The 12198-nt window shown below is 40.4% G+C and overlaps 1 protein-coding gene across 1 annotated transcript in view; it reads right to left on the bottom strand.

Moving 5' to 3' along the window:
- The window catches only part of cad (carbamoyl-phosphate synthetase 2, aspartate transcarbamylase, and dihydroorotase), a 56207-nt gene that overhangs the window by 22485 nt on the left and 21524 nt on the right, over positions 1-12198 (bottom strand). The window contains exons 18-26 of the mRNA XM_034121269.1: positions 11415-11500; positions 9417-9663; positions 8440-8538; positions 7834-8058; positions 6680-6862; positions 5693-5911; positions 3987-4154; positions 1418-1600; positions 151-255 (exon numbers count right to left, since the gene is read on the bottom strand). Coding sequence (XP_033977160.1) covers positions 151-255; positions 1418-1600; positions 3987-4154; positions 5693-5911; positions 6680-6862; positions 7834-8058; positions 8440-8538; positions 9417-9663; positions 11415-11500 — 1515 coding nt within the window. The remainder of the gene's footprint in view (positions 1-150; positions 256-1417; positions 1601-3986; positions 4155-5692; positions 5912-6679; positions 6863-7833; positions 8059-8439; positions 8539-9416; positions 9664-11414; positions 11501-12198) is intronic.

The following is a 12198-nucleotide window of genomic DNA, read 5'->3' as shown; positions in this document are numbered from 1 at the left end:
CTTCAGATCCAGACTTTTACTCCAGCTTCAGTCATTCTAGCCAACGTGAATTTGTATACATTTCTCTATCATATAAATCTTAATTACCCGGCTTACTTTTCTGCAATTAAGTGGTTTAATAAATAAAGTATACAACATATTTTCAGTTACCTTGACTCCATGCTCTGTGTAGAAGTCAGCGGTCCCCAGGCTGGCGTACAGGTCGTAGCCCATCGACTCCAGAGCCTGCACCGTGGGCAGCAGCTCACTCTTGTACTGTAACGCACCACACAAACAGTCAAATAAATGCACATGTATGATGTTATCTTCAATGGAAGATGTGGGTTAATGCACAGGTTTGGATAATACAATCATTCTTAATTATTTAAATATTTTAAGCACTAGAAATGGTTCAAGTTGTCTCTGTTATATTGGATACGGATTGAGCCTCCTGTCTATTTGACATGGCGAGTAACCACAAAGAAATGCAGGTAAATATGTACGAATCGCTTAATTGCTTTCTGAACAGACCGAATACTCTTCCATATTAATAAATCCAAATACAGTTGTGTATAGAGGTATAGCTCAACATATTTCAAGTTTTTTTATTTCATGAATGTATGTTATTTGACTTTATTTGCAGAAAAGATGAGACACAATAACATGAGATTTAGCATTTTCTATATGCTTTAGTGTCAATCATTTTATATTTTATTACCAAATGTTCGGTTTTATGACATTTTAATGTGTTGGGTGTAATGATAATATTGTTTAATTGACTATATCTAGTGTAAAAATGTGTACTTGGAGCTTAAGAATCATTTCAACTACTGTGGATCAAATACAAAATACCTGTTAAAATACATATAGTACTTTAATTGTATTGGGACTGTTATGGTTAATTTGAATTCTCCATTTCTGGTTCCAAACTATTTTTATCATGCACTCAGCACCATGTGACAGATTTGTTTTGGGGGGGAAAGCTACAACTTATTTCCACATGGCTTGGTGGCCTCGAGCACCATCTGTTAATCGCCATGCAAGACTGCAAATGTGCTGTAATGAGCCTCAGTCTGTACATCGCTCCACTAAGAGGCATCATTCAGACTGCCAGCTGTGTCAGATGGATACAACGTTCACCTTTATCAAATTTAACAAACATTTGGCTAAGATAAATTAAGTAGAGAGAGTCAGTAAGTCTGCTAAACATTCCCGTTTGTCCTCTTGCAATCTACGTATCTATAGAAATAGTCACACCGCAATAAACCGTATTTAATTTTGTCTTAATGTACATTATTTAATTTCATATTTTTGCACTATTATCTATTTTATTTTATGTTGCATTGTTGGAGGAGCTCAGGTCAGAAGAATTTCATTGCCATTTCTACACTGTAGCTTTGTGCATATGACAATAAAACCTTTGAATTAAAATCAGTACCTTATAGCTGCCGATGGAGAGCAGGATGTTCTTCTTGGGGATTATGAAGCCTGTGGAGAGCATGGCTTTCAGGTAAGCTTCGTATCTGTTCTCCCCAAAACAGGCCACCTCTCCGGTGCTGGTCATCTCCACCCCGAGCACCACGTCTGCTCCGGCCAGGCGAGAGAAGGAGAACTGGGGCACCTGGAGGACACGTTATACATATATTTAAGAGGATATATAAGACACACAGTGAGGTGAAAAGGACGTTATCTCTGATTTAAAGGTCCCCTATTGTACTGTTTTTCATCAATATATTACAGGTCTCAGATATATACAGAGCCTGTCTCTGATTGGCTGAAACACCAAACAGATCATTGCAGCATCCCATAATCCCCTCTGTTTCAGCCCTGTTTCCAAAGAGCTGATTCTCTGTCTGTTACTTTAGATGAAAATAAGGAGCCCCTCCCCACGCCCCTCTGAGAGACATTTGGTTAAAAAGAACACAATGGTGCTCTAGGAGGAGATTCAGGTGATAAGGTGGGGGGGGGGGGTTACCTTGGTTGCTGATTGGCTAATGGTTACTCAAGCCAAAACATCGTGATGACATCATAAAGTGGCCAAAATCTGATCAGCTCATTTTCAGACAGGTTTTTATAGAAATGGATCAGGACAAAAAGAGAGAGAATCTTTGTTCCTGAAACTTTCAGAGTCTCTTTACACAGAGGGGACACATGTTGATGAAGAAGAGACATGAAGAAGAGGGGACACATGTTGATGTAGAAGAGACATGAAGAAGAGGGGACACATGTTGATGAAGAAGAGACATGAAGAAGAGGGGACACATGGTGATGTAGAAGAGACATGAAGAAGAGGGGACACATGTTGATGTAGAAGAGACATGAAGAAGAGGGGACACATGTTGATGTAGAAGAGACATGAAGAAGAGGGGACACATGTTGATGTAGAAAAGACATGAAGAAGAGGGGACACATGTTGATGTAGAAGAGACATGAAGAAGAGGGGACACATGTTGATGTAGAAAAGACATGAAGAAGAGGGGACACATGTTGATGTAGAAGAGACATGAAGAAGAGGGGACACATGTTGATGAAGAAGAGACATGAAGAAGAGGGGACACATGTTGATGTAGAAGAGACATGAAGAAGAGGGGACACATGTTGATGTACAAGAGACATGAAGAAGAGGGGACACATGTTGATGTAGAAGAGACATGAAGAAGAGGGGACACATGTTGATGTAGGAGAGACATGGAGAAGAGGGGACACATGTTGATGTAGAAGAGACATGAAGAAGAGGGGACACATGTTGATGTAGAAGAGACATGAAGAAGAGGGGACACATGTTGATGTAGAAGAGACATGAAGAAGAGGGGACACATGTTGATGTAGAAGAGACATGAAGAAGAGGGGACACATGTTGATGTAGGAGAGACATGGAGAAGAGGGGACACATGTTGATGTAGGAGAGACATGGAGAAGAGGGGACACATGTTGATGTAGAAGAGACATGAAGAAGAGGGGACACATGTTGATGTAGAAGAGACATGAAGAAGAGGGGACACATGTTGATGTAGAAGAGACATGAAGAAGAGGGGACACATGTTGATGTAGAAGAGACATGAAGAAGAGGGGACACATGTTGATGAAGAAGAGACATGAAGAAGAGGGGACACATGTTGATGAAGAAGAGACATGAAGAAGAGGGGACACATGTTGATGTAGAAAAGACATGAAGAAGAGGGGACACATGTTGATGTAGAAAAGACATGAAGAAGAGGGGACACATGTTGATGTAGAAAAGACATGAAGAAGAGGGGACACATGTTGATGTAGAAGAGACATGAAGAAGAGGGGACACATGTTGATGAAGAAGAGACATGAAGAAGAGGGGACACATGGTGATGTAGAAGAGACATGAAGAAGAGGGGACACATGTTGATGTAGAAGAGACATGAAGAAGAGGGGACACATGTTGATGAAGAAGAGACATGAAGAAGAGGGGACACATGTTGATGAAGAAGAGACATGAAGAAGAGGGGACACATGGTGATGTAGAAGAGACATGAAGAAGAGGGGACACATGTTGATGTAGAAGAGACATGAAGAAGAGGGGACACATGTTGATGTAGAAGAGACATAAAGAAGAGGGGACACATGGTGATGTAGAAGAGACATGAAGAAGAGGGGACACATGTTGATGTAGAAGAGACATGAAGAAGAGGGGACACATGTTGATGTAGAAGAGACATGAAGAAGAGGGGACACATGTTGATGTAGAAGAGACATGAAGAAGAGGGGACACATGTTGATGAAGAAGAGACATGAAGAAGAGGGGACACATGGTGATGTAGAAGAGACATGAAGAAGAGGGGACACATGTTGATGTAGAAGAGACATGAAGAAGAGGGGACACATGTTGATGTAGAAGAGACATGAAGAAGAGGGGACACATGTTGATGTAGAAGAGACATGAAGAAGAGGGGACACATGTTGATGTAGAAGAGACAGGAAAAAGTGGATTTTGCATAATAGGTGACCTTTAAGTAAAAATGAAGTGACTTATTTACCTTCACTCCCACTATCCCTTTCCCTCTCATCAGCCCAATTGGCTCCACGTCCTGCCCCACGATGGCCTGAGTTGCCATGGCAACAAGGTCCACGCCGAGAGTTTTGGAGACGAAGGGGAAGGAGCGTGAGACTCGGACGTTACACTCGATCACCTTCAGCTGGTCATCCTGGGAGAAGAGAAAGAAAACGGCATCAAATAATAGGATTTAATAAAGAATAGAAACCTCGATACAATGACCTCGCCTGCTTTCTTAATTAATACTTTAAATGCAAGCCCTGTATAATATGAAGTGTCTGCTACAGTATGATAAACAATTCACTTCTCTGATTTTAAATTGTCTGATATTAATCTTAGTATCTGTAATAAGTTAAAATATCCTGGACACTTTATTACAGAACAAATGACGAAGATATTTATAGGCAATGCCGCATGATGTGTGCACAAGCAAACGTTCTCTTACGTAAATTTAGTGCATGTGCAGATGGAGTGAAGATGTCTCTGTTCAGAGCATATTGTACACCACTCTATACTGCACATTTGTGGTCAAACTACAGAAAAGCAAGTTTACGGAAACTTCAAGTAGCTTATAATGATGCCATGAGAATATTGCTGAAGAGACCTCGATGGTCTAGTGCAAGTGAAATGTTTGAGACATTGGTATAGTTGTCTCTTTGTAGGACACAGATTAAATTATTCTTAAAGGTCACCTATCATGCTATTTTTAGGCAATAGCATAGGTCTCAGATATTCACTTCCTGTTTCAAAAGTGCTGATTTGGGGTATAAAGCTAAAAAAAAAAATTGATACAAAATAAAAAAGTAGGGGTCTGAGCTCATGCGGGACCCGGCAGCTACTGTCTAAACTAAATGCTGCCGTGATGAAACGCCATATCATGGATTATCAAGGATTATTTCTGAAACAGTATGGAGCTCAAAGGCTTTCTCTCTTGCCGGTTATACCACAAGGTGAGTTCCTTTTTATTTCCTGCTTCTTCACACACATGCTCTCCAGTACAGGTTAGCTCTGAGTGTTAGCGATGCTAATGTAAACACAGACCATATTACGTCCAAAACAGTCGGGCATTGTTTCTGATAGCAACTTTTCTGATAGGGCCGTGGGTGTAAAGCCAACCTACATTTCCGATATTATGTCATATCGGACGCAAATCTGGATCAGCCCCGTTTTTAGAGATTTGGGAAAAGAGAGAGGGTTTTATTTTCTGACGCTGTGTGATTTCCCCGACACACCGGGGACACATCTTTATGTATAAAAGACATCAAAAAGTGCATTTTGCATGATAGGTCCCCTTTAAACTATGATTTTTTTTTTATGCCGTGTATGTCATTTATTAAATGTAATGTCTTGTCTTTTATCTGGACCCTGAGTCTGTAATAAAGTTGTGATTGATTGATTGATTGATTGATTGTATGCTCCTCCCCAACAAGATGAGCAAGTGAGTGTTAAAACTGCACATATATTCTAAAACATTTCAGGACAAACGGCCTTCAAGTGAAGATCAACTACGTATGGCTGGTCAATTGATGAACAATAGTAGAGACTAAGCTGAACACTAGTAGCTTTGAAGTGTTGAACATTAGTAACTGTGGTTCCTATCAATGTACCAAATGTCTTTTCTATGTGTCTTCAATACAAATATGTATCTGTCTGATCAACATAAGAATGTCATGACTTCCTGCTGCCCACCTTGGCGATCAGCTGCAGGTTGAACGGTCCGGTGACCTGCAGCTCCTGGCCGATGGCGTGCACGATCATCTTGATCCTCTCCATGGTCTTCTGGTTGATATCCTGAGCTGGAGTCACCAGAGTGGCGTCACCAGAGTGAACTCCTGCGTTCTCCACGTGTTCAGACACTGCGATGGCGATCACTACGCCGTCAGACGCTACTGCGTCCACGTCGATCTCCTGGAAGATTAACAAATGTTACAGAAACTTGGGGACACGTTCTGACATCTTAAGAGCTCAACTTTTACTTGAAGGTCTCCTATCATGCTATTTTTAGGCATATATTATGGGTCTCAGATATATACAAATATATAAAAAACATGTCTATGAAGTGTTTTGCTCAAAATACCAAACAGATCATGCATTTTAGACATCCCTCATATCCCTGTTTCAGCCCTGGGTCCTTAGCTTGAAAAAAAAAATTAAAAAGAGGAGGGGGAGCTAATGCCTGCTCAGAATGACCCTGCAGATACAGCTGCCGTGATTAAACGCCATCATGTTCCAAACCACATCAAGGATTATTTCTGAAACAGTATGGAGCTCAAAGGCTTTCTCTCTTGCCGGTTATACCACAAGGTGAGTTCCTTTTTATTTCCTGCTTCTTCACACACATGCTCTCCAGTACAGGTTAGCTCTGAGTGTTAGCGATGCTAATGTAAACACCGACCATATTATGTCCAAAACAGTCGGGCATTGTTTCTGATAGCAACTTTCTGATAGGGCCGTGGGTCCACATTTCAGATATTACGTCATATCGGACGCAAATCTGGATCAGCTCCGTTGTAGCCCCGTTTTTAGAGATTTGGGTACGGAGGAAAAGAGAGAGGGTTTTGTTTTCTGACACATTGTGAGTTCCCCGACACACCGGGGACACATAGTTATGTATAAAAGACATCAAAAAGTGCATTTTGCATGATAGGAGACCTTTAAAGAGGGTTTTTTTCTCACCTTGGCCTCCTGAATGAATTTGGAGATGACGACGGGGTATTCTTTGGACACAGCGATGGCGTTGGTCAGGTATTTCTCGAGGTCTGCGTCAGTGTAGGCCACGTTCATGGCCGCTCCGCTCAGAACGTAGGACGGACGAACCAGACAGGGATAACCCACCGTCTCACAAAACTTCATGGCAGACTGAGAAAATGGAAGAAAGTGGGAAAAAATGTGTATTATTAAAGACTTCCTCTATTTTATATAGATGAGAGAAACACCTATTTCACATCCTGGCGAAATGACGGCCCTGCCCACTTTTGGGGGAAAATAATGCATCAGAGCGACGTGGAAAACAGTAGTTTCTTCATGTCTTAAAGGTGCCGAGTCATGTATTGCACATTCAACAACAAATAAATCCCGAGTTACGGTTTCTTTACTTCCACTACAGAAATAAGGACAGTAAAAGAAACTATCTGATTCAGAAATCACAGTTTCAGTGTCAGATTGCTTCCTGCCACTCGTCCTCTCGTTCTCCAACAAATTGACCGGACATCATTTCCTTATTGATTTAAATTAAACTATAAATCGACGCAGATCAACGATGTCCAATGACATGTTTTAATAGTTTGTATAATACTTTCCGACCATCATAATTGGGCTTCTTGTAGAATACAAAAAAGTGCAGTTTTCTTAATTTCTTATGTGATTGCCGAACATTTCAGAATCTATATTTACCGCCATTCAAATGACAGCGTATGTTTCCTCCCAAAAGTGGGCGTGGCTGTAATTACGCCCAGAAGTGACGCATGTGTTACTCTCATCTATAGGGTATGCAGAGAAACACTCCAAACATTATGTATACCCTCCAAAGGGTCACTAATGCACAAAAGACATCAAAAGCTTAATTAAAAAACGTCCATAAAAGATTAAAACAAATAAAAGACATTCGGAGTTCCACGTCATATTCTTTCAGATTTCTGTACTTTGTTATCCCTGTATCATCTGTATACTGACCTGTGTTTATCTACATGCCTATCCATTTGATTGTACACTGTATCTGCCACCTAGACTGACCGTTATATGTATGTGTAATGTTCGTTATATTTGAAAACTTCAATAAAAATATTGTTTAAAAAAAAAAGACATTCTCCCATGAATCCAAAGTGTCGTACCTCGTTGTCTGAGAGCTCCTTCCACAGCGGCTGGCTGATCCCGATGGTGTCGAGCATCCTGGAGAACTTGAACCGGTTCTCCGCGCTGTCGATGAACTCCGGCGACGTTCCCAGGATGCGGCACTGCTGACGGTGCAGAGACATGGCGATGTTGTTGGGCAGCTGGCCCCCCATGGAGAGGATCACCCCCTCTGGGTTCTCCCGCTCATAGATATCCATCACCACCTGAGATATGGAGAGGATACTCATTAAAGGTCCCCTATTATACTGTTTTTCATCAATATATTATAGGTCTCAGATATATACAGAACATGTCTCTGATTGGCTGATTGTATTTGTGGCAAGAGGAGTAAAGTGAATTTCTGTTTAATATATGTATTCTCTTGATAGTATTTCACTTGTGGACATATATATATATATCCTTTATTTAACCAGGTAAAAAGTCTCATTGAGATTAAAATGTCTTTTCAAGAGCGACCTGGCCAAGAGAGCAGCATGAACAAAGTTACAACAGATAAACACAAACAATACAGGCAGACCAATACAGCTGTTGTAAAACACAAATGATAGAGATTTAGACAAAGGCCATATACAGACGTATCTTACCTCAAAGGAGATCTCATCGAAGTAGAGGCGGTCACACATGTCGTAGTCCGTGCTGACCGTCTCCGGGTTGTAGTTCACCATGATGGTCTTATAACCCATCTGTGATTAATGGGAGACATGTTAATAAGATTACTAATAATAATAATAAAATGTTAACTGCTACGAGTAGAACATATCTAATTTATGTAACTGTATTAAAAACTAAATAAAGGTCTTATTATAGTTTAGCTCATTTAATCAGGTTTTTATTACAAAACGTACAGATCTTATTTTACAATTAAATAATTTAAAATGTAATAAATTATATTTAACCATTTTAAATGATGGTCCAATTCTTACATTTAGATATATTCTGCATCTACTTAGAATACACTTTTTTGTTTGTTTATATGTATTTTCTATGTAATTTATTAATGTATTATTTAATTTTTGCATTTGCTTGTTTTCAAATACTGTTCAATTCTCCGATATAATCTATACCTATGTTTTTTCATCCGTTTTATTGATGTGAGTTTTTATAACTTTACAAATGATTTCATATAAATTGAATTGAGCATCGACACAGCACTATGTTGTATGTATAATCTTCTTCGGCTAAATACAAATATTGAAATAATTACTGGACTATAATGAAAGGCTTTAATTGGTATTCAAATATTTCTAATCAGACAAAAATCAAGTCACCGAAACAACCGATAAACACAAACATTTCCCCTTACTTCCATTTCGGTCCAAAAATGTTCAAAGACGTGCATCAGATTGAAGTAAAGAATAATTCATATTACAATAATTGCATTTTATTTGATCTCATGATCCTCAAATGCTAAGAAATTGAATCAAGTCACCAAATCAACCGATAAATAACACAAACATTTTCCCCATACCTCCATTTCAGTCCAAAAATGTTCAAAGACATCCATCAGATTGAGATTAAAAAATATTAATAATAGAATAATTGCATTTTAATTGATCCTCACCTTCCTGAGCTCAGTGATGCAGCCGACGGCACACCAGTCGAACTCCACGCTGCTGCCGATGCGGTAAACCCCCGATCCGATCACCATCACGTGCTGATCCACGAAGCCCAGGTCGTCCTCCGTGCCGTGGTACGTCAGGTAAAGGTAGTTCGTGAAGGCGGGCCATTCTGCCGCCACCGTGTCGATCTGCTTCACTACGGGCAGGATCGACCAATCGTGACGCAGCTTCCTCACCACCAGCTCCGTGCTGTAGGGCGGAGAGTGACAGTAAGGATGTGTGGCAATATAAGGGTAATTACAAAAAGAAAGATTAAACAAATGTAAGAACATACATTTTGGTTTGAAAACAGAGAATAAACTGGTGATTTCATGTAAACAAAGAAAAATATGCTAAATATTATGTAGTACGACTGCATATTATGGACATTGTAGGTAAAATAAATAAATACGTTAAAGTGTAAGGGGCTTATATTCAGAGGAACATTTTATATTCTTTGAGAAATGTAATTAAAAATACAACATTTTTATTATTATTATATATTTAATAGATTATTATTACTTAATATATTTGTTTCAATTATTATAATTAAAATTTAATTCTTTTTTTTTTTTTTTATTTGTATTTAATTATATTGAATTATTTTGTATTATTACTTTATTATAATTTAATTGTTATAAGGACCATAATAAAAAAAGAGATGATTATGCCAAATTAAACTATGAGGTAATTTCCAATGTGCAGTTCTTGATCAGAGGCCTGTACTACGAAGCTGGTTCAACCTAACCTGGATATGTTGGAGTTAGCCGGTTGGCCCAATCCAAAACATACGCGCTCTGGCTAAACTGTACTACGACGCTGGTTATCAAGTGGATCGCTCAAGCCGCCGTGTCCTATCTAGTTAGGTGCGCGTTTACATGAAAGGGGTGGTATTTGGAGCATTCGACCAATCTCAAACACGGAGAAGCTACTGACAGCGCAGTGTCATACTTCCTGAATGAAAAGTGAACTTTAATATTAGTCAAATATGAGGAAGTTAAACTTTAAACATCCATGACTTAAACACTTTACCCAGGATAAAAGCCACATAGCTGCACCTGCAAGGTGAATACAGCTGGTAAAAGAAAAAGTGTTTGAATGCGTACATTAACAGGTTTATGAAATCACTGCCCCGTCCAAGACACGAGTGGATCTGACTTTAATTACATTTGACTCGAGTGTTTCGTCAACTTAATGTGTTGCTTAAAATAATACTTCTGCATACAGTATGTGACACTGTGAGTGTTGCACGGCCAGATACGGCTCAAGAAGCTGACTCAGATAAGGAAATATATGATACATTATGATGTGATATGATATGAATGATAATGGGACACATCGACGTCTGCACTCACAGTGCCGCGGACTGTACTTAATGTTACTCTGATCCGGTTACTTATGTCGTGGCAGATATTTAAGTAAGCTTTCTTAACGCTAATGTTATAATAGTCAGATTGCTCTGAAGATGGGAGGGGATATTCTATTCATTTTCACGTTCACACAGTCAGTTGATTTTGGCCGGTCGTCTTTCCTGCAACGGCAGTTTAAACTGTATTTCCTTTCTCCTCCTGTCATATGAATTGATCGCTTTAAACTCCGCACACGGAGCTCTGATTGGTCAGCAGGCGGTGCTTTCACTGAGTTGATCTCTTAGCCTGCCACCTAACCTGCTCCGGAGCAGGTTTGCCGCTCAGCATAAGTTACCATGGAAATCTAGCCTGCTAAAAAGAGAACCAGCGTCGTAGGACCGGAAAGCACGAGATTTCCCTGAATTTAGCCGGCTAAGCGAAAATCCAGCTTCGTAGTACAGGCCTCAGGTAGACGGATACAAATCAACAAACTTAAATGTTGTTGTTTGTTGACACATTGCTTCACTTGTGTTGCATCAACCCTCATCACAGCTGCAGCCTGAGAGAAATGCTGCAATGCGTCCTCAGTCTCATATCTTGTTTCCCCCTCACCTCTGCACCGCCTGTGCTATCTGTTTATCGGAGAATCCCAGCTGCTTGGCCTTCCTCATCACCTCTGAAGGCATGGCAGTCTCGTCCTGAAGGGAGGAACAACGTCAACAAAAACACAAAGACTACAGACAGTAGAGATGCTGCTCATGTCCAACAACATCATCTGGGACACAAAGCATGTTCTGAACAGAGAATATGAACTCCATCTAAATGGGAGAGTCAATGAAGTCAGACTGAAGCATCCTTTGTGCTCCAGTCAATCCTCACAGTAAATACAGAGCTGAATCCAGATCAGATGCACGCTGAAGGATCTTTGAGCAGGTTTTCTCTCACTGATCGAGCTGTTATGTTCAATGTTTGTTGTTCACGTATTGTGTCTTGATACAGCTGTGATGCAAGTCACATTTCAGACTTGATCTGCTGCAGCCTGCTCTCTGGGTACTTCGGGTGTTTCTCAATCGCGAGTACGCTTGCTTGGTAGCACATGTCTGCCGAGCATCTTGCTTCAGAAGCGAGTCAAGAATACTTCCTGGCATTCGGAAAACGAAGTGTGGAACACGCTAGCAAGTGTGCAGGTGTGCGTCATATGAGAGGCCCCGCCTTACATCTTCCGCCACAGATTTGGGGAAATTGGTCCGTGCGCAAAGCATTGTGGGGATTTTAAGACCGCGGAGTCTACTTATGTGCAGACTCGATATTTCTCCAAACGGAGTACGCCGGGCTCGGTAGATTTCCAAGTATGCTGGAGATTGGAACAGTACTTCGGCGGCACTCGATGACGTAG

This window comes from Trematomus bernacchii, unplaced genomic scaffold (genome assembly GCF_902827165.1).
Source record: "Trematomus bernacchii unplaced genomic scaffold, fTreBer1.1, whole genome shotgun sequence".
Taxonomy (NCBI): domain Eukaryota; kingdom Metazoa; phylum Chordata; class Actinopteri; order Perciformes; family Nototheniidae; genus Trematomus; species Trematomus bernacchii.
Note: the sequence above shows the minus strand (reverse complement) of the source record. Positions and strands in the feature narration are given on the sequence as shown.